General features: G+C 44.1%; 2 protein-coding genes across 4 annotated transcripts; one reads left to right on the forward strand and one right to left on the reverse strand.

Moving 5' to 3' along the window:
* The first annotated feature begins 466 nt into the window (after positions 1-466).
* Positions 467-4,432, forward strand: PIERCE1 (piercer of microtubule wall 1). The gene is made up of 3 exons (XM_054007688.1): positions 467-1,180; positions 2,151-2,229; positions 3,761-4,432. The coding sequence occupies exons 1-3, from the start codon at positions 1,035-1,037 to the stop codon at positions 3,947-3,949; spliced, it is 414 nt and encodes a 137-aa protein (XP_053863663.1). The 5' UTR covers positions 467-1,034; the 3' UTR covers positions 3,950-4,432.
* A 1,306-nt stretch (positions 4,433-5,738) lies between these two features.
* On the reverse strand, positions 5,739-21,277 carry PPP1R26 (protein phosphatase 1 regulatory subunit 26). Of its 3 annotated transcripts, XM_054007550.1 has the most exons (5): positions 21,173-21,277; positions 20,049-20,171; positions 14,818-18,657; positions 10,399-10,516; positions 5,739-7,122 (listed from the first exon to the last, which is right to left on the reverse strand). In XM_054007550.1, the coding sequence occupies exons 3-5, from the start codon at positions 18,594-18,596 to the stop codon at positions 7,093-7,095; spliced, it is 3,927 nt and encodes a 1,308-aa protein (XP_053863525.1). In that variant the 5' UTR covers positions 18,597-18,657; positions 20,049-20,171; positions 21,173-21,277; the 3' UTR covers positions 5,739-7,092. The 3 variants fall into 3 exon arrangements, with proteins under 3 accessions (XP_053863525.1, XP_053863523.1, XP_053863524.1); XM_054007548.1 differs by lacking the exons at positions 5,739-7,122; positions 10,399-10,516 and having other exon boundaries at positions 12,548-18,657; positions 20,049-20,185; positions 21,173-21,272; XM_054007549.1 differs by lacking the exons at positions 5,739-7,122; positions 10,399-10,516 and having other exon boundaries at positions 12,548-18,657; positions 20,049-20,167; positions 21,173-21,270.
* Between the last annotated feature and the right edge of the window lie 730 nt (positions 21,278-22,007).

Genomic DNA, 22,007 nt, shown 5'->3' on the forward strand with positions numbered 1-22,007 from the left:
CCTCCCCTGCCGGGCCGCGGCGAGCCCGAGTTGCCCGCCCTGCCGCGGGCTCGCCTGCGGGGCTGGGGCCGGTTTAACGACCCAGACCCCGCAGGGAGCCTGTAAATGCCCCTTCAAAGGCAGACGCGGCAAAAACCTGCCCTCACCGAGCAGGTGGTGGCTAGATTCCCAGCCGGGGCCGACTGGGTTTCTCCAGGGACCCGCCCAGGTGTGAAGCGCTAGAAACAACCTTCGGTGCTGGAACTAGGGGGGCTGCAGCACCCCCGGGGTTGAAGCACTTTCCCATACTGGATATGCAGGGTTTACAGTTTGGCACAAGGGCTCCCAGCACCACCCCCCCTGTAAACATTGTTTCAGCCCCCCTGGAAGCAGCAGGGTTTATTGGTGAGCAAATGTCTGTTCCAAAGATCAACCCCCTTTTTAGAAATGATCAGTATTGATGGTTTGGACTGCGGTAGCCCTTAAAAGCCCCCGTCACAGATTAGGATCCCATTGCGCAAGGCGCTGTGCAAACAGAACAAAAAGATAGAAGGTCAATTCTTTGCAGCAGGGACTAAGTATGGGATAAAATACGACAGGTGCAGACAGAAGGGGAATGCCAGGAAACAATGAGACAATATGGGTCAGCCAATGCACCTTCAGTTCTTCACTTCAGCAGGGTTCTCTCTGGTACATATACAGATAGAAAAGGAGGCATGCAAAATACTCAGGAAAACCTCTGAACTAGGGGGACTGAAAGTAACAGAACTAAGGGCTTGTTCCTGCAACCACTGCAGGGCTTAGTAGGAGCTAACACTTCCACAGCCCTCAAGGGACTCTACTCCCAGTGGTGTGCATGGAAAGTGTTCCTAAGCTGGACCCTTGTCTAAGAAACAGTACTGTGCCTTTAAGGGCCTCTCTCTTTGTTGCCAAGTTACCGCCTGTCTCCTAGCAACGTAGTTTGTTACTTAAGCACCCTGTTTCTGGTGGGCCTGGTCAATTTCCTGCCTCTTTGTCCAACTTGGACCAGAGTCCCAAAAAGGTCTTAGCTCAAAATGTCCCAGGAGCATCTGCCGGAAGCATTCACCACCTGTAACAAAGAGGCAGAGGAGGGTCGGTCCCAGAGAACCAGTGATTACTACAGAGTTAATGACGATTTGCCAGCCAGGTTCAACCACCCAGGATGGTTTCGGGGCTACAGGTGAGGAAGCTGATACAACTTGTGTGATGAGCAAAAGCAGCATGCTGAGAGAGAAGGAGGGGTTCATGGTGCACCCAGAGGTTGCCACACTTTGCAATAATGACCTGAGATCCTGTGAAGTCATCATGACCTCTGCAAGATTGGGCCTCTGGGATGTGTCCCATTACCTACAGCCAGATTAGCCATCATGGCCAGAGGTCCCAAGCGCGCTTTGCTCCATCTTCATTCAAGCCCCAGCTCTCCAGAGTCAAGCATGCATAGAATTGTCCTTGTTCTTAAATTCCTCCAGGATCTTTGTCTTGCTGTTTCCTTAGCAGACATTTCCTCTCTGCCCCATCAGTCTCACTGCTGGTGACGAGAGGACATGCAAGGTGGATTCATAGTACCAGGAGACAGGTACGTCTACAGTATGAAATTTTGAAATTATTCTATTCAAATTTTCAGATAGTATCAGAAAACAGGTGGTGCACCGTCTGCTAGCAGTATGGTGTCTGCCGTAGCTTTCACGGAGGGAGAAGCGAGTTTCGACACACACCCAGAAACACCCGCGAGAATGTTTTTGCCCCATCATGCACTGGGTTCTTAACCCAGAATTCCAATGGGCGGCAGGAACTGCGGGAACTGTGGACCGCTCCAGCATTCGATGCTAGCCTCAGTACTGTGGACACACTCCACCAAATTCACGCGTTTTAGTGGGGACACACAAGACCGAATGTATAAAATCGCTTCCGAAAATTCAAATAATTTCATACTGTAGACGTACCCTTAGAAATGCCTTCTCATCTCTCCCCACCTTATCCATTCCTCATCTCATCCCCAAAAGCATCTTTTCCTTTGTCTGCACTTCTTAATGTCCATTTGTTACTGTAATTTAGCTCCATGAACTGTACTATTTAACTCTATAGAGTACTGTGGGATACAGTTTGTATGAAAGATACCATACCAAGTAAAATTACATTCTATTGTGTAGAACGAATGAGCCCCATCCAATGTACAGGACCACCAACCAGATCTATGGAAGCAAAGCGCCTACTGTACATGAAATGCCAGTAAGTATATGCAGCACAAGGCTAATTACAGTGTGTATCAATCTTACCTTTTAAGTGAACTCTAGGTACCTATTGAGGAATAAGTTATTTGCTTTATCTGTAGGAGTACTTTAAAAAAATACTCAGCTACGCTTTTTGCTTTGTTCCTTTAAAAAAATGTCAATTCACTTTGGGGTAATTCATTACATTCCTTACAGGAGTATCTATGGTTTGCAGTATTTTAAAATGCATATATTATCCTGCGGGCACTGTTTACTCACCCTCCTCTGCCCAGATATCGCCTGTTCTTGGCATGAGCAAACTGGGTAGGGAAACAGTACGTGCGTGGCACAGCCAACCAGAATACAGGCACAGAATACTGAAAAGTAGTCAAGGGAAATTGGCAAGGGGGAATTCTGATGTTCAAAATTTATTTTACCCTTATATCTTTTGTTAAATATAAGGGTTTTTGATGGCGGCCAGCAGCAGTTCAAATTTAGGTCTCCTGTATAAGACCCAATAGGCGAATTTTTCAATTGCTATTCAAATTTGCATTTCATGTTGCCACTCCAACAACTTACAAAGGAAGGAAAAATACAGTAATATAATTCATGAAAAACTGAGGGGCACCATAGTTCTATTTTCATATTGTAGGTCTCAGCAGATCTTTGAAATCAGAAGGTGGGATTTTCAGAAGCCTCTAAATGACTTTCAGTGAGACACGTGCTCTCATGTCACTTAGGGGCATTTGAAAAATCCCACCCAGAAGCTTTGGTATCTCCAAGCAGTGAATTTTACAGTACAGGAGGGTTAGAAAGAAAAGACGCAGTAATTTAAAAGGGGGCAGATGTACTGATCTAGAATCTCTTTGGAAACACACTGGAGTAGAGCAATGATTTTTTTAATTGGACACAATATATTCCCCTCCTAAATAAACAAAAAGAGTTAGTCTCTGGCAACTTGTGGCTGAAGTCTGATGCCAAAGAGAACAAGGTGTTTACTCACAAACACCCCCACAAACAATTATACTACTACTACTACTACGTAAAAAAAAAAAAAAACCAGAAAAGCCGAGGTGGAACATAGGGATTGCCAAAGTGAAAAAATAAACTATAACCAAAACCACACACAGGGAAATGTGTGATGATCAATGCCTGAAGCTTCAGAAGGTGGCTCTAGCTCTTCTCCCCACTCACACATAGTATACCTTTCTGCGATAGAAGAATTAATACACTATGTAAGAATTTCAGTTTTTGAATTTAGCTGAAGTTGGTGTAACATCTCTGGCCTGCTCCACTGGTGTGCTGCAGAAACCAGCACCCTTGCAGCAAACTTTAGGACAAGTTTCCTAGACTACAAAGCCCTTGATTAAAAATATGCAAACAATGGGTGGACGTGTAGGTTTTTTTTCCTGACCATGGCTGGTGTTTGGTTCATGCTTTGAAGTATGAAGATTTAGAGCCCTTGTAATTATACCCTAGCTCTTGTAAAACACAGAGATGCTATTCATATGGGTATCTAAAATATTTCCTCTTGCTTTTCTCCCCCACAGACCTCCTTTAACATTACCTCACATGCATTTTCGAAACATCTTGGCAAGTGTGGCATGTATAAGAATAACGGGCTCAACACTTACATGGAGAAAAGTGTCGTGACTGGCATAGATAACCTTATCACCTTCTACGACAGACTCAACTTTCACCCCAGTTACAATGGCAATGGGCCATCCCACTGTGAATAATGTTTCAGCCATAGTGTCTGCAGTATGACACCTGTTCTTCAGTTTACTGTCTGCTGCCAGGTTAAAAAAAACAACAAGCAAACAATAGCATTGACATTTCCTTAGGATTTCTGCTTCTCTCCTAAATCAGCTCCTAAGACTCTCTTTGAAAGCATGACTGGTGCACTCCTGATGTTAAATACACTTCCGTCTGCCACATTAGCTTGCAGGATGATTCACCACAACAAACACAGGCTTCTGTTACAATAATGCTACATGCCATTAAAGCATCATTAAGCTGCAATGGGAATCTTGTATTATAATGTCTGACTTTAGGTTACCTTGCTGAAGGAGAGCCTAGATCCAATGTTAGCATGACGTAGTAGAAAAGGTCATGAAAACAGAATAAAATGAGTAAATGAGCAAGGATGAAAACTCTGTCATTGAGAGAGTAATAAGAGCAAAATGTTGCTTTAGAGCAGGTGTGTTAATAAAGAAAAAAAATCCGGAAAAATGTTTGTTGTTTTCTTAAAATGCCTGTGAACATAAGTGAATTTAATGCTTGTTAAACATAAATGGATGGCTCCACTCTACAGTACAGCACAGGCAGCCAGCACGCACACTTTCCCATGCCACGCTGCCCTGCCAGTGTGCCTCAGGAACGCCCAGCAAACACCACTGCCGGGTACGTCAGAGAAGTTCTACGGCCCACTCCTATCTTGGATCTCTGCTAAGATTGCCAAGTAAGGGCTACACTTATTCATAGATTCCAGGGTTAGAAGGGACCATTGTGATCATCTAGTCTGACTTCCTGTAGAACAGGCCACAGAACTTCCTCAAAACAATTCCTAGAGCAGATCTTTTAGCAAAACATCCAATCTTGATTTAAATCCACCAGGGCCTTGGTAAATTGCTCCAATGGTTAATTACCTTCACTGTTAGAAATTTACACCTTATTTCCTGTCTGAATTTGTCTAGTTTCAACTTCCAGGGAGCCATCTTTCTCTGTGCGCTGAAGAGCCTATTATCTGCATTTGTTCCCAATGAAGGTACTTATAGACTGTGATCACATCACCCCTTAATCCTCTCTCTGCTAAGATAAATAAATTGAGCTTTCTCAGTCTATCACTAAACAACATATTTTTAACCCTTTAGTCATTCTCATGGCTCTTCTCTCTCCAATTTGTCAACATCCAAGACTTACTGACAATCAACATTAAAGGTCCAAGGTGCTCGTTGGCCAGCTCTTTCAAAACTCTTGGATGCAAGTAATCGGAACCTACTGATTTATAAACGTCAAACTTTAGTAGCTGCTGGTTAACATACTTAGTTACTGCTGGAGTAGAGATATATCATCATCTTCTGATATGAATAATCATCAGTTTTTTTCCTAAAATATAACAGACATATTTATTGAACACAATCTGTACCAGTTACAATGGTGACTTCTGTGACATAGACTCTTGTCTACTGCAAGAAACAGTAGTTTAAATGGTACCAATAACTTGAGCTGATACCGCTTAGAAGAATAGAAGTACATAAACTGGACGTAAAATAATTCCTACAGTAGCAGATTAACAAAAATGTTCCAACACATTAACCTTAAAAGTCAAATCTTGTCCTGTTAAACTATGTTTTTCCCACTGCAGGGGAAAAAAAATTACCTTGCTTGAGGACATTTCCTATGAGGATTTGACAAAGCAACTACAAAATTAAGAGTTTTAAGGTGGAATTGTATTCATAAAGCTGAGAAAAGATGTCATCAGGAAAATTTGTTTGAGAGAGACTGTCAAGTAGCTAAACCCTCAAATTTAGGTTTGGAGATACAAAAATTTTAAAGAAATTTCATTGTAAACAGTTTCAATAGCTTCTGTCTAGGAAACACAAACATGTTTCACCATGGAACTGGAAAAAATCACTATAGAATTTCAAGAATAAACTTTTATTAGAAAAAAAGACATACATTAACACACATTTATTATGGTTAAATGATGTTCAGGTAGAAATCCTTGCTGAACCCCTTCCAGTCAACATATAGTTACTTATAATTAAGTGGTAGTTCAAAGTTAACATAGCTTACAACAAAGATCTACATATACTTAATAGGCTTTTCTTCAATCACAAGTGATCCTTTCAACTCTTGTACCACATGGTACTAAAGGATGAATGAATTTTTGAATCTTTGTTTCTATGTTGTTTAGAATCTGACCAGGATATCTCAAGATCCATGTTTTCCCAAAGATATTAACCCTTTAAACAGTATTGTTAACTGATTTGTTGTAGAACATTTGTTATTCCTTCCTGTCTCAAGACTGTAATTTCTTAATGAATTATTCAAACAAGGGCAATGAATCCTAGAGAAATATTTTCTAAAGTTTTATTGCAACAAATGCAGTTATACAACCAATGAAACTGTGTCATTTTATATAACTCACACTCCATTGCAGTTCTAACTGTGCAATGTATTTCCACTTATAGTTCTCTAGAACCGTAAGTTTGTGGAGGAGACACTATCCTAGTTTAACAGTGCAACACACTGGTAATATATAATTAAAAGCTATGAAAAATTTCCACCAGCTGGCTGAAAATAATATTTGGTATAATAGATGAGATGTGTCCAGGTAATACTGCAACCTATATTTTTCATAACATTTTCTTAAGAAAAATTCACTCTGACATGGATCATTTTTATACTGTCTTATAAAACCAAATGGATCAAGCATGACAGGGCAAAGTTTTCAAAAATACAAGCAAGGCACGGTTACTTTACTAGTTAACAAGATCAATAATGAAACTGAATAGTAAGTCTAATAACAGGCATGAACACAGAATAAACAAATACAAATATATGGTGCCTGATCTAAAACCTATTGTAGTTCCCAAAGACTTTTGGAGGAGGCCCATGGTGTAATTCCACTATTACACCACACGATATTTGGTGATCTCAAATACAGAAATACCGAGCAGAATTCTGCCTTCATTTATAACTTGTCAATGCGGTTGAACAAGTATAATAAAGCAAGGGCTGAAATTCACCCAAAGGGTTTATATTTTCAATATCTATCACATGGCTTCCAAAGAAAAAACAAAGTAATTTAGAAAAAAAAAATCAGCCCTCTGCTTTCTCATTTACCACTTCTCTTCTAGGACTTCAGGGCTTGTCTTCATTTCCTCCATTGTTTCCAATTCTTTGCCTGAAATACAAAGTCAACACAGTGCAGAATAAATAAGAAACAGTGCAGGCAATTTTACACAATTTTACTATTCTGTCCACTTTTTCTACCGATGAGATTCGTTTACAGAGAGGACTGCCTCTTCTTAAAACACTACTCACATTTACCTGCCCATATCTCTCAACCACATACTTTCTCCACCATTTTTAAAATCTCACCTAAAAAAATAAATCTGTTCTCTTATGCCTAAACCTCTTCTCTGGTTTTGGTATTTGAGCTGAATGCTTCACTTTGTTACATATGGTTTATCTCACAATCTTCCACAACAGGCTGCCTTGCATAATTTAAACAACAAGGAGTCTGGTGTAGGGTTACCGTATGTAACAAATAAAAAAAGAGGACCCTCCACGGGCCCTGGCCCCGCCCATTTCCCACCCCCCAGCCCCGCCCCAACTCCGCCCCGTCCCCATCCCAACCCCGCCCTAACTCTGCCCCCTCCTCCCTCCCACTCCCAGCCACGCGGAAAGGGCTGCCCGAGCACTACCGACTTCACGGTTTGCTGGGCAGCCCCCAGACCCTGCGCCCCCGGCCGGCGCTTCCCCAGCGCAGCTGGAGCCCGGGAGGGGAAGCGCCCAGCCGGGGGCGCAGGGTCTGGAGTCTGCCCGGCAAACCGTGAAGCCGGCAGCGCTCGTGCTTCGGGCAGCCCCCATGCCTCCGGATCCTGAGCTCCCGGCCGGGCACTTCCCCTTCCGGGCTTCGGCGGCGCAGGGTCCGGAGGCATGGGGGCTGCCCGAAACCCGTAGTGCTCGGCTCTTAAACAGAGCCGAAGAGTCAGGGGAGGAGCAGAGCCGCCGTGGCCGGAGGCTCTGCTCCTCCCCTGACTCTTCGGCTCTGTTTAAGAGCCGAGCTGCCCGAGCGCTACCGGCTTCAGGCAGCCCCCGTGCCTCCGGACCCTGCGCCGCCGGCCGGGCACTTCTCCTCCCCGGCTCCACCTGCCTCTGTTCCTCCCCTCTCAGACTTCGGCTCTATTTAAGAACCAAGCTGCCCGAGCCAGCGCTACCAGCTTCGGGCAGCCCCCCTTGCCTCCGGACCCCAGCCGCCGGAGCAGAGCAGCTGGAGCCGTGGAGGAGAAGTGCCCGGCTGGCGGCTGGGATCCGGAGGCAAGGGGGCTGCCCGAAGCCGGTAGCGCTGGCTCGGGCAGCTTGGCTCTTAAACAGAGCCGAAGTCTGAGAGGGGAGGACTCGCAGAGCAGCCGCGGGAGGGGAAGTGCCTGGACGGTATTTTTCCCGGACATGTTCGGCTTTTTGGCAATTCCCCCCGGACAGGGGTTTGATTGCCGAAAAGCCGGACATGTCCGGGAAAAAACGGACGTATGGTAACCCTAGTCTGGTGGCACTCCTGGTAGCTATGCATCCGAAGAAGTGAGGTTTTTAACCCACGAAAGCTTATGCCCAAATAAATCTGTTAGTCTTTAAGGTGCCACCAGACTCCTTGTTGTTTTTGTAGATACAGACTAACACGGCTACCCCCCCCCCCCCGATCCTTGCATAATTTAACTTTGTAGCACATTTGGGGATACAGTTTGTATTAAAGATGCTATGCAAAATAAAGTCATATTGCACAGAATTGTATTTGTGTATCATTATAAAGAGCTGGAACACACCCCCACACCACTTTTAGATGAAATAATACAAGTTGCACACCTAAACTCATCCCTCCTTTTAGGAAACAAAGTGATTATTCCCTCATTTTTAGAATCAAACATCACCCTGACCTGGGTATTTGGAGAATATTCATGCTAACTGGTAAAACTTCTAACTGTCGTGGGAAAAGCCTTGAAGAGCTGTTTTAAACAGCAGATGAGCTACAAAATTGTCTGCAGAAAGCCTACTAGCTGGTCTAAAAACTACGGGTGGTGTCACAGTGAAGTGCAGTGCATACATTATTTTGTTATTTCCATTGCTTTTCAACCCTGAGAAACAAGTCAGGCTTCTTTTCTTTCTTTTCTTTTTTTTTTTTTTTTTTTGCCTTCAAACATGCAGCACACTTTCTGAAAGCACCAAAAAACAAAGCAAAACAAATAACCCCCACCATTCCTAGATTAAACATACCAACATGATTTAGGGGGGGAAAGTCTTTCCATAGGGGTATGAAGAAAATTGCCCATACTAAAAGAGAGTGTTAGGACATTTGATTTTTTTTCTAGGTATTTACACAGGTTTTAGTCTAAAAAATTTACAATGTATTTGAGTATTTATCACAGGGATGCTGTTGATATGCTTAGTCCTAAACTAAGATGTTGATGTCAGATGTTGTAAATTTACATTTTCTCTAAGTGTGACTAATCCAGAATTTACTAGTATAACATTTTTTCAGCCTCCGGAAACACTTGTTCCAAACATTTTAAGACAACCCTTCATTCCCTCTCCACCCCCACCAGACAAATATTACAAATCTCTTTGCCTAGTTATTTTTAATGAGCCCATCAGTGTTGTATCAGAGTCTGAAATATAGTGAACACTTAACCTTTACCAGTTTTAGATGAATGGAGTACTGGTGAAAAGTGCTGTATTGACAGTTTGGGGACTGTAATCCTCTGTTTAGTAGCAGAGCAGGTAAAGAATAGACAGTGCAGGCATACACATGTACTTTCTTCCTGACCTGGAGAAACCTCTATGGTCCCATCTAATTCTTGACCTCTCTACTGAGACTGCCAAGAAAGGCGCTAATTAATGCCATTTGAAGTGGTGGCTTTATTAATGGGGACATCTGTACACTGGGAATGGGACTGAGACTTGTCAAATTCATTGCACACAGGTCACCAGGCCATTGTTAGATACAAGCAACTTAAAATCACAGCTGACCTAGAGGTGAAAGCCTCCATTATCTTATTACAAATCCTCCAGATTATCCAGTCCACATACAATGTATATCATGGTCAACGCAGGACTTCTGCATTTAGGATATGTGTATGAACAATGGTTATCTCTCCTTGCATCTGCAAGCTGCATAAATGCTTCAGTGTAGTCTGCTCTTAAAATTGTGCATTAAGTAAGGTAAAGAGGAGGCTTTTCTACAACGATGGCCTGGTCCATTCTAACCAGAAAAAGGCCCCTACAGATGATTCCTGCTAGGATCAATTTATATGGAGCATTAAGTATAAGATAAAGTATATCTAGTAAGCTCCAGAGAAGATCCATGGCAACGAATAGGCCCTCAATATGTTTAAATATTTTAAACTTTGGGACACCAAGGATTAAAAAATGAGGCACTCGGGGGGGGAAAAAAAGAATCTACCTGGAATTCTCTCCTTCCATTCTGGATTTTTAAAGTAAGATTTTTACATAGCTGTGTTGGAGATAAAGTTATATAAGGTTGTATTGTCAATCCAGGATCAATAGAGGTTCTTAAAGAACTGGAAAATAACAAAAAAAAAATATATGCATCAGTAGGCAAAGTGGAACAGATCTGCATTATAATCACTTCTGCTTTAGGCATCTATATTTTAAATTGCTTAAAACCTACATTGGCAGAATTTATGCACAGAGTTAAAAATCACAAATAATTACATTTTAAAATAAGACAGTGGATGATTTTAAAGTAAGTCATTTTCTTCTTTACTTACCTGCTAATATCTGAGTTTGTCTACTGCAGAGGAAATATGGAACAGTAAAAGGATAACACAATCTCTAAAGGAAGTTTGGAGTCACTGTAACTACAGGACAGGCACTGCAGGGGCATGCCAGTGCATCTTCAACCGTCACCTGGAGGTGTCACAGGTAGGATCAAGAGGGTTAGTCTAGCTCCATACCTTTTCAATCATTGGCTTCTTTGATGAGTGCCAATAAGGCATTCCTCAGTACAAAGAAAGCAGAAGCTCAAACCATTTTGGCATTGTGCCTAAGACGACATTGCCTTGTACGAAGGGGTCAGGCAGATCTCTTTTGTGATCCCAAAGCAGGTTCTGGATGAAGCTTAAATCCACATAAATTCACAGAGTCACTGACTCAGTTAATGTAATGCTACTATTCCTTAACTGGGCAGCCTTTATTCTATTAGTTTAATATTGATTGTTTATTGTTCCAAGGACTCAGGCTTTATTTGCTTGACTTAGCGAATGGTTGATGAGAATGGTGTCCAGAATGACGCTGTTGCAAACACAGCATGGGAAGAAGCCTGACAACAGCCTGCATATGGCTGTGGTGCCAACACTGAAGGTGATGTGTAGTGTTTCGAATAAAGTGCCCTGTGGACAGTTTGCTTCTCTGACTAGTGAGCAATTCTAAGGGGATGAAGTTTGAAAAATTCAGGAGAAGCATCAAAGCAATCTAGGGAGGTATCCGTAAGGCACACATTATGACAGAAACATCAGGGAAGACTGGTTGGGTCACATACCAAAATGCAACCTCAGGCCACAATAGACAAGCTTCTGCCATTTGCAGAATATCTTTAATCCCCAACCACCCTCCTCCCAATATAGTCTCAAACCCCAGCCATCCACACCCCAGTGTAAGCAGGAAACCATTCGCTGCCTCCTCTCCCAGTGCAGGCAGACAACCACCCACACTGCCTCCAATCCTCAGCACTGGTCCTGGGTGCTGTAAAGAGTGTATACTGGTCCTGGATACTGGAGAAGTGGTGCTGGGTAAGAGTGAGTGCTGATCCTGGAAGGTGGGGGTTAGTGGTGCCCAAGTACCTTAGTGAAGTCTCTACAAATGCTTTCCATCTCCAATCCCACTATCTCCTGCTGACCTCTGCCTACCTCCCAAGGGAGCAAATATAATGCTCCTGCAAAGCAGTCTTCAGAAGCTGCTACGGCAAACTGAGGAAAGATCCCACTCCTTGTCCACAAGCTTAGGGGAAGAAAGGTGTCGACTATTACTTCCCTTGCAGGGCTGGAGCATCTGGCAACCCAGCTCTCAGTGCAATTGGGAGCCATTCTAGATTGACAGACCCCTTTTTTCACATCACTCATGAAATTCTACAAACTACATTCTAGTCACACTTCTTCTTATAGCTTCGTAGGTTCTCCTCTGGCTCTCTTTATTGTTACTAGGAATATCTACATAGAACCCAGATCTTTTAAAATCTGTTCCTGCTTCTTCTTCCCACTGGAAACCAGACTCCTGGTGTCATAGCCACAGAATTATGATTTCAGATAAGATGTTTACAGATGTGGGAGGAGACAATAAGCAGCAGGAGCAGATGAATGTTTAGGGCCTCTGATCTTGCTCCCAATTAAGTCAATGGGAGTTTTGCCATGGTCTTCAAGGGAAGCAGGAGTAAATCTTTTTTTTTTTAATCCAACTGACCCTAGTCACAAAAACTGCTGGCAGCAGTTCTTGACAACTTTGTATTTAAAAAAAAAATGGGCAGGGAAAGAAAGATTTCATTTTGAATCAGTCTTTCGACTCAGGATGTCGATACAAACCACTTGAAATCTTGCTGGTTTCATGGTTCATGATCAGAACCCAATTTATTAAATGTTATAAACTTATGAATTCACACCATTTCTTATATACAAATCAAGTTTTTCAATTTTTAAAAAAGTGCTCTTTAAAAATTAGATTAGTTTAAAGCACAAGTTACAAGGAACTGCATCTTAACTGAAAGTGAATTAGTACATCAAGAAACGTTTCAACCACATGCACATCAATTGGGGCATGAGACACTTTTTAAATCTTAATGGTGGTTTACTGAAATTTTAATTGAGGAAACACTCAGCCTAGTTTATACAGACAGGGTATATAATGCTTCCATCATTAAAAACAATTACAGCTTAATCTTATTAAAGCAATATATTTGGAAAACTGCTATTTTAAAATACTAGCTTGCATCCCAATTTCAAACTAAAGACCCCAATCCTGCAATCAGATTCAGGCAGGCAGAACCTTATGCCTGTGCAAACTGATTGCAGGTTTGGGGGCTTAGAATAAAACTTTTTTTCCAGGTGTACTATTACTAAATTAAAATTTGCAGTGACCTGGTGTAAATATTTAATCTAAAAATCAAACGTGGCCAGGCAATAAGATGCCAGACAACCACTATTAAAATATTTTTAAGTGTAACTGCACAACAGTATAAAGCACACAAAAGATGTCTAGACATAAAGGTCATTGTTTCTTTTTTTATAACAACATTACTAGTACTACACTATTCTATGCCATAGCCTGTCAATTCTCTGCAAGATCAGAGCACATAGGGGGATGAAATGCAATACTGGATGCATTCTTGACGGCTTTTGCTCTATTCTGGGAAATTAAGGCCAGCCTCAGGCAGGCTGTTGAAATAAGAAATAGATGGGTGGTAGATAGAGATTTGGAAGAGGTTAGCCATTTAAAAAGACCAGATTATTACAGAAATGCCAAATCACACCACTGATACAAAAGATACAGACTGACTTGAAGGGCTTCACTATACACAAACTCAAACTGAAATAACTTTAAATCAGTTTTAATTCACATATTTTAGTTATTTCAGTGCAAGTCTCTGTGTGGGGATGCTCTTATTCCAACATCAGTGTCCCATTTAAAAAAACAACCTGATTTTTACTCTGGATGGAATGGGGGTGTGAGGGGTGAATGGAGTAGGGACACTGAAAATACCCTAGGATCTCACTCAAACGAAATATTTGCCAGTCAAAGCTTTTAAGGAAGTGTTTACTGTAGCAAGCCTAAGTTTGCTCTATTGCACAAAACAGTAGAAAGGGATCAAATTTTTGCAGAGATGCATTTTATAAAAACCACTGTTAAAAACTAGACACAAGACACTCCAATGCAACATAAAGTTAATTTTGAAGGCCAAAACTCGTCATGTAATTGTAGGGCATCAAAATGAGATTAAAGAATGCCTATGGAATTATTTTGGCCTTGGATACTTCAGCAGCATGTAGATCTAGTGCAATCCACTGAAATAATGTTGTTTGAATGAACATATAGAAGCAAAAAGCCGCTTCACTTTACTGAACTGCAATTGTGCTTTGAAGCATCTGCTTACAGGAGGTTATCTGAATGTTCGGCAGATAAAAAGGACTCAGCAGTCCCAGAGTTGAAGCAGGAAGCCCTTAAAAGACTGCTCCACACCATGTTCCTGAACTTGCAATTGAATCTATAGGGACAGACCCCTGCATCTGCATGGAGCTCCATTGACTTCAGTGGCCCTGTGTTAGTTACAGTAGTCCAGCAGAGCAGGTCTAATTTCAAGATGGAGACCCAAGTGGCTACATGAGGCTGTTCTAAAATAGTTCCAATTCCATGAAATGTCAGAGAATGTGCTTCAATATCTGTAACATTCCTAATCAGCTGCTGTTGTTTTCTAAGATCTCTTAGCAACTGGCCAATACATTGTGGACACAAATGGGTTCACTTTCAATATATGTATGTTTTGATGCACCATGTAATTTAAAGCATAATTAGCCATGCTATCTTCTTATCTATGACGATTACATGTTAAATACAGCATCCTGTAGTAATGCATGCCCTAAAAATCATTATAAAAATATTTTCTTAAAGCACTTTAAATAATTTACAAAATTCTACAAAAAAAATTAAACATTTATCCATGATACACCTGTTAAATAGGATTTTTCACATTAGTGTACACATGATATATATCAGTATCTTCCATCTTTTTCCGTTTACTCTCACGTTTTATTGAGATATTTACAATGATAATTATTTTCTAAAGACTGAATATTGTTATAAAAAAAGTACTTACAAATCTGACACCTCGCTTTTCACCAGGGAACTTGTGCATTCCTCTACAGCTAGGTCACTAAATTCTGCTGAACTTCTGTCTAAAGTTTCCTGAACATGGTCCTCTTTACAATCAGCTTCCCTACTTTGCTGGGCTAACATTTTCCCTTCCAAACTAGAGTTGGGTACATTAATTTCTTCCTGCCTGCTGTTGTCTTGCTGGCTCTCTCCTTCCTCTTCCTTAGTGTACATGTTTTGGCTCTCAAAAATAAATGTTCCTACGCTAACTCTGTCACCATTTACTGCTGCCATGATGGGTTCCTGCAATTGGGGATCTGGATTGGAATCTGAGCTGCAAGACATCTGTTTGTCTCCCAAAGTGTTATCCTTTCTGTAATCATCTGCTTCAGTCTTACCATGCAAAGGAGCAGCCTCCAGTTTTTCACAGGTTTCTGCTATACGGAGACTTGTCTCCTCTATTATGAGGCTCTGAGTAAAATTTGCTTCTTTTATTCCTGTCTTTCCCTCTCCACCAAGGTCCCCATTTTGCACCAAGGCTCCACTTTTCTGTTCAAGTGCACAAACATTCGGGAGAGCTACCTCAGTCCTTAATGTGCTGCTATGGGGAAGTGAAAGTTCTACATTTTGCCTTTTGTTTAAAAGCACAGATTTCTTTCTATCGCGAGCATACTTTAGACCAGCTATAAATTTGCTTGAAATTTTTAACTGAAAGGTGCTATTTCTTTTGGAATTAGACTTAGCATTAAAGTATTTTTGCAATGTACACCCATCACCTTTGCTGTGTGTAGATGAAAGGCTTTTCTGCTTAGGCTCGATAGTACTCTTTTTACTTAATGAATTTCCTTTTACAGACAAAGCACCAGCAGCTAAACCTTTAGTCCATACTGTCCCTTGCTCAGCCTTCAACTCTAGAGTAGTATGGAGGTACACGTTCTCTGCGTAGGATGCACTTTTCCCACCATCATGCATTATTGCACTTTCTCCTACAGTTCTCCGAGAGCTTTTCAATTCATCTGTTTGATGAGATCCCTTTTTAGTTTGTTTACTCTGACCTGATAACATGTTAGTCTCATTTTCGATTAGATGATGCTTTGCTTTTCCTTTATTTGCACGTGGTTTGGTAACTCTCAATGAGTCAGCAGTTAAGTTATCCCTCCGTATTTCCATACTGCTTGCAGAGTCTTTAGCCTTTTCTGCCAAAAATTTCCTAATTTCTTGTTCGATGCTGTCGTCGCTATCCACAGAGCTGCTGTCATCTGTTGCTGAAGTAGCAGTCAAAGAACATCTTTTATTTTTCGCTGCCTCCAGGTTATTCTCGTTGCAAACTGGTTTAGGTTTACATTCTTTTTTAAACTGCAACGCAAATGGTAAGTCCTTTATGCTTTCTGTTCTTCCCTTTGAGAGCCTGCCATTTACATTGTTCTGGGGGCTTCTAACTGTATTTTCCTTAGTATCTTTACGTGATTTTGAGAGGCAGCTTTTTAGCAGAATAGAACTTTTGCATTTCCAGTCCTTTTGCTGGAGGCTACTGAGTTCATCCAAAAGCTGGGTTTCAGTGTCACCAAATCTGACTTTCTTCTTGCACTGGATTTTTTGGTCTTTGGACTTTTTCTTTAGTTTCCTCTTGGACCTTAAGAGGTCTTTGATAGCGCTATCAAGATCTTCATCGCTGTCCAGAGAACTGCTCTTGTCATCTGTACCATCTCTCTCTTGAGCCTGGACTGTATTTTTTATCAGTTCTCTTGTGTTACTCTGAACCTGCATCAAGCTGTTTGCGAAGTCTAAAGCTACGTGCTTGTCAACAAGCCCAGTAAATTCTGTAGAGATCTGCTGCTGACTTGTTTCTTTGTTACCAGACCTTCCAGCTTCACAAGCTTTTCTATGACAGCTCAGGCCACTCCCATCTTGCAAAACTGGCATTTTGGCGCTATTACCATAACCCGCATGGGTACACCCCATCTCCATCCCTTCTGTTTTATTGTCTATGCTCTGTTTTGCTACTTTGCTTTCTCCTTTAAGTCTCCTTTTACGACTCAACGATAAATTCAGTGTTTTGGGGAGGGAAGGTTCAACGCCACCAGTTACACTGTTACGCTCAGAAGACAAAGGCCTCTGCACAGAGTGGGACAAATTATCAGGTTTTGTTACAAGCCTTTCTGACTGTGCCTTGAGAGCCAAAAAAGCCCTGATTTCTTGCTCTATGCTATCATCGCTATCCACAGGGCTGCTGTCACTTTCACAGTGGGAGGAAGGCATGCTTTGGGGATAGAAGAAAGGGTTTGCTGCAAATGATTTGTCCTCACTTCCCATTTGGGGTGGCATGATTGTTTTGGAAATGTCAAGGATGGCTTCCGCACACATCAGTTCTGCAGATGTGTCTGCCCTGCAAGAAGCCTGCAACGTGAGCTCGCATTTGGCAATTTTGTTTACTGGAGATGCACAACTTCTGGCTTTTTTCAACGGCTTAAACAGTTTGTTAAATTCATTGCCAGTGCCTTTAAATTGTGTAGATTTTGTACTCATCTCTCTCCTTTTGCTGCTTAAGGATTTTTTATGGTCTTCTGCCGATGCACATTTTGTTGAGCTAATTGTTAGGCTTGCCGAAATGTCTGCCACACCTTTTTGCAAGTCTGTTGTAGGGTTTGCCTCTTTCTTGATTTTCTCCAGCTGATAAAGCTGAATGGCTTCTTCGATACCATCATCGCTACTTGAATCAGATAAGTGTGTGCTTTCAATTATTTGTTCCCCTTCGGTTTTGCAGAAATTTCTCTTGCTTTCACCTTCTTTATTTTGCTCAACAACCCAGGGTTGGCTAGTAGCAGTCATTTTAAAATGTGCCTGGTTTCCTCTACTGAAGTCACTAGGCTCTTCACTGATTTTAGACTTCAAACATTTAGATTGTACATTGGTCTTCCTTAGTTTGGGCTGGTGCCTTAAGAGGAGTGCTTTGCATCCTTGCTTTAAAGTACTGCGATTTGCTTTGTTAGCTGATTCTTTGTTACATTTAAACATAGATTTCACTTGAGTTTCTCTCTGTTCTAGGTTTTTATCCTCCACAATTACACACTTATTAGTTTCTTGCTGTTTCTTTTCATTCAAGAACTGTACAATTTCAGCATGTATGCTCTGTTCAAAAGAGTCATCACTACTGATGCTCAGAGGTGAAGCAGCCCGTAGCTTTTCACAAATTCCCACGTGGTCAGAAATGAAGCCTTCAGTAACCATTTCAGCTTTAAATTTCATAGGGAGTAGATTTCTAGTCACCTTGTTCTGTGAGAGTTCCCTTTTGACCCTCTTGTCTCCATCTGTTCTATCTGAACACTCTGCATTGCTTGGCAACGGCTGGATATTCTTGCTTTTCTTTTTCAAGTACTCTTGAATGGCTTCCTCTATGTCTCGATCAACAGAATCGTCACTATCCGACTCCAACAGGAGGGTCCCAAACTCCGAACTGTCTTCCACTTCTGTGCCATCAGAATCAGCAGGGCAACCTCGCTTGAAATATTTAGTGTGCTGTTGTGTAGATGTAAGTCTGTTACCCCTTTTTTCTCCCTTTCGTTTTTTCTGTGTAATACAGTCATAATCATTGTTCATACCCAGGGAAGACTCTTGACTTTGCAGGTTGTTTATGATCATCTGAACTTTTGCACTTACAGATGCTCTAGTAACATCCTCTTCAGATTCAGAGAAGCAAACAGGGTATCTACAGCTCCTTGATTGTCCAAAGGACTCCCATTTTGTCTGCAGAGCTATCAAAGGAGAGGCATTCATAAGAAACATTCTAGCAGGCAATGAAGAAGTCCGCAAAAGAACTGTTTTTCAGGTTGGTCTCTCGTCCATCCTAAGGGAAAAGAAAAAAACACTTTAACACCATTTTAAAAGCAGCCCAGGTCATTGTTCAAATCCCACCAGTCTAGGCAGAGTCACCCCGATCTGCCTTACATGATTTCCCATCCCGCAAAGTCCAACGGAGCTAATGCTTTTGCTGCTCCTTCATCCTTTGGCTCCCTGCCACAATGTTCTGGTATAAAACATTCTCACTCAAGCCTTTGGCTCTAAATATCGATTCTTGATCCCCCCCCCCCCCGGTGATAATTAGTTTTAGAGCATTGCTCTTGTTGTATAATTTAATTTTTAAGGGTATTGATTAAGAATGTTCTTCCATTTGGTTGGTGCCCAGAGCAATCTGACACATGCCATTATAAATTCTCTCTCTAGTCAAGCAAAAAAAAAAAAAAAAAAAGTTAAGGGTTTACCCCTAGTATGCACATTCTAATAAAATACAAGTATCTTTGACCTTTCAAGTGTCAAGCAATGTGGTATAATTTACAGTATACTTCATAAAAAACCCCAAAAGCTTTCAAGCACCGGTGGTAAGTTAAACAATCATGTTATGAGAGAAATGAATTAAGAGTGAGAGAGAATCAGAACACTGGGCTGGTTACCCCTGAGTAATGCATTCAATACGTTTAAGTTTTTGGCTCTGTATACATCACTATTTTTTCCCTATTAACCTCTTTCTTTCCAGAATAGCGGATGTCTTCATTATCTGAACATGGGATTGTTGGCATACTGAAAAATCACAGCTATCCACAGGGGATTGGGTTTAACTTTTGTGTCATGTTATCCACCTATAATGTCAGTGGGCCACTGCCAATCATTTAATAGCGGCTGCCGGAACTTAATTGCACACACTAAATTAAAGCAATAGACTACCTATAATAACCACATTCATCATCTTTATGCACAAAGGATCCCAAAGTACTTTACAGAGAGTATACACAGCTATCAAGTCACTGAGTCTTGAAATGCAGCCACTTCTAAGGAGTTACGTAGCAGCTATTTAATGTTAGACAGTAATGTACCACAGTAATTTAAAAAGAAGAACAGGAGTACTTGTGGCACCTTAGAGACTAACAAATTTATTAGAGCATAAGCTTTTGTGGACTACAGCCCACTTCTTCGGATACAGACTAACACGGCTGCTACTCTGAAACAGTAATTTAAGACAGCAAGTGAGGGATACTGCACCCAAATACAAGCACAGACATTTTAGGAGGTAGAATTTAGTTATCCAAGTGGAGTTTGGCCAGGACATTAAAGTTAGCATCCTGACTCTTGCTGGTTGGGCGTAGACCTGAAGAGGACACAGTTCTCTTCAGAGCTGTGCCACTGACTTGCCACACAACCTTCAGCAACTTGCTGTAAATGGACACAGTGATAGCAACCTACCTCAGCAAAAGGATTTGAGAACAGCAGCTGAAGAGTCCGATCACTGCAAAGTAGATGGCCCACAAACAGTGCCACGTTACCTTCAGTGCCCAAGAATGGCCAGGCACACTGAGTTTCGCCTTCCTGAAGGAGATGCCCTTATCAGGAGACATCAAAGCACTGGTCTTCCTCAGCCCCACCTCACACTGGCCTCTGCCTATCCCCCCCGCCCCCCCCCCTCCCCGGGACCCCAACCCAGAAACACTCCTAACCAGCCCTTGGCTTCTCTGCTCAAACATCACCACCTCCACCCTCCTGGGCTGCAACCTCCAATCCCTTCCAGACACACCCTAGGCTGCCATCCCTAGGGACCCCTTCCCCCAGCCCAGCCTCAGGGACCCCAGCCTGTCACCCCCAGGGAGCCCTCGACCCCCAGCCCTGCACACCCCAGGGATGCCACCTCCAGGGACCCCAGCCCGTCACCCCAGGTACCTGCCTTGTCACTCCCTGGGATCTCAGCATGTCCCCGCCAGAGAGCCCCCCTCCCGGGTTCCCAGCCTGTGACCCCCTCAGCGAGCCCCCCATATCCTAGCCCTGTACCCCAAGGACCCCGCTCCCGGGATCCCAGCCCGTCACCCCCAGGGAGCCCTCGACCCCCGCCCTGCATACCCCAAGGCCCCCACCCCATCACCCCAAGGCCCCTGCCTTGTCACCCCCAGAGAGCCCCCCCGTACCCCCAGTGACCCCGCCCTGCACACCCCAGGGCCCCCACCCCATCACCCCAAGGCCCCTGCCTTGTCACCCCCAGAGAGCCCCCCCGTACCCCCAGTGACCCCGCCCTGCACACCCCAGGGCCCCCACCCCATCACCCCAGGGCCCCTGCCTTGTCCCCCCCAGAGAGCCCCCCCGTACCCCCAGTGACCCCGCTCTGCGATCCCAGCCCCTCCCGCCAGGGGCCCGGGCCTTAACCGTCCCCGAGACCCCGGCCCCGCAACCGCCCTTGGCCTCGCCCCGCCGCCCAGAGCGGAGGCTGCCCCGGGCCTGGCCCCTCGGCTCCGCCTGGCAACGGCTCCCGCCGCCCTGGGCCTGGCGGCTCCGCTGCCCGGCCGGGGCCTCGGCGCCTCCCCGCCGCGCTGGCCGCTCACCTGCCGCCGGGCCCCGGGGTGGGGGCGCTGGGGGAGCCGGGCGCGGCGTGGGCCCCGGGGCGCGGCTCCCGCCTGCTCCGGCCGCTGCCCGCCGAGCTGGTGCAGGGGCGGGCGCCGGGCGGCGCTTCCTCCCCTGCCCCCGGGGAGCGGGGGGCATGCGCCGCAGGGCTCCGCCGGGGAGGCGGCGGCCTGGCCCCGGCCGGAGCGGGGGGTCGGGACCGGGCTGCCCGGGGGCGCCTCGCAGCCTGGGGTGGGGCCGGGGGTACAGGCTGGGGGGCAGCGCAGGCAGGCGGGTGCATGGCCCCAGCTCTGCCCCCGCGGAGCGGGCACGGGAGCCGGGGGTGCAGATGGCGAATTGCTGGGGGGTCCCTGAGCTACACGAGGCTATGGTGGGGGGGGGGGGGTGAAACCGGCTCCGTCTCTTTAATCTCTGCCCCCCATCATCGGGTCCGAAACCTCCCGGCCCCCTCTGTGCCTTAGACCAGCACAGACTGCGGCATCCTTTGTTCGGGCACTGGGGAGCCGATTTCCAAAAGAGCTCAGTTCCCGTTTCGCTACCTAAAGATTGTCAGAATCTGGCCCCATAGTTGGGTACCGAAAGGGGAGGGGAGTCCCCCGGAAAACCTGCGCCTCCCCCTCCGGTGGGTGGTGTGAGCCCTTCTGAAAAATCCCCTCTCCGAGTCCAAGAGCCTGAAGTGAAGTGAAGTGAAGTCTCCCTCGGCTGCAGGACTTAATGCGTCTTTTCCATGGCTAACCGGATTCTCTGCATCCTGCCCCAGCAATGGTCCCTGCACCTCGCTGCTACCTGGCTCCGTCATTGCAGGTGTCCCATGTT

The sequence above is a fragment of the Malaclemys terrapin genome, chromosome 17 (assembly GCF_027887155.1).
Source record: "Malaclemys terrapin pileata isolate rMalTer1 chromosome 17, rMalTer1.hap1, whole genome shotgun sequence".
NCBI lineage: Eukaryota > Metazoa > Chordata > Testudines > Emydidae > Malaclemys > Malaclemys terrapin.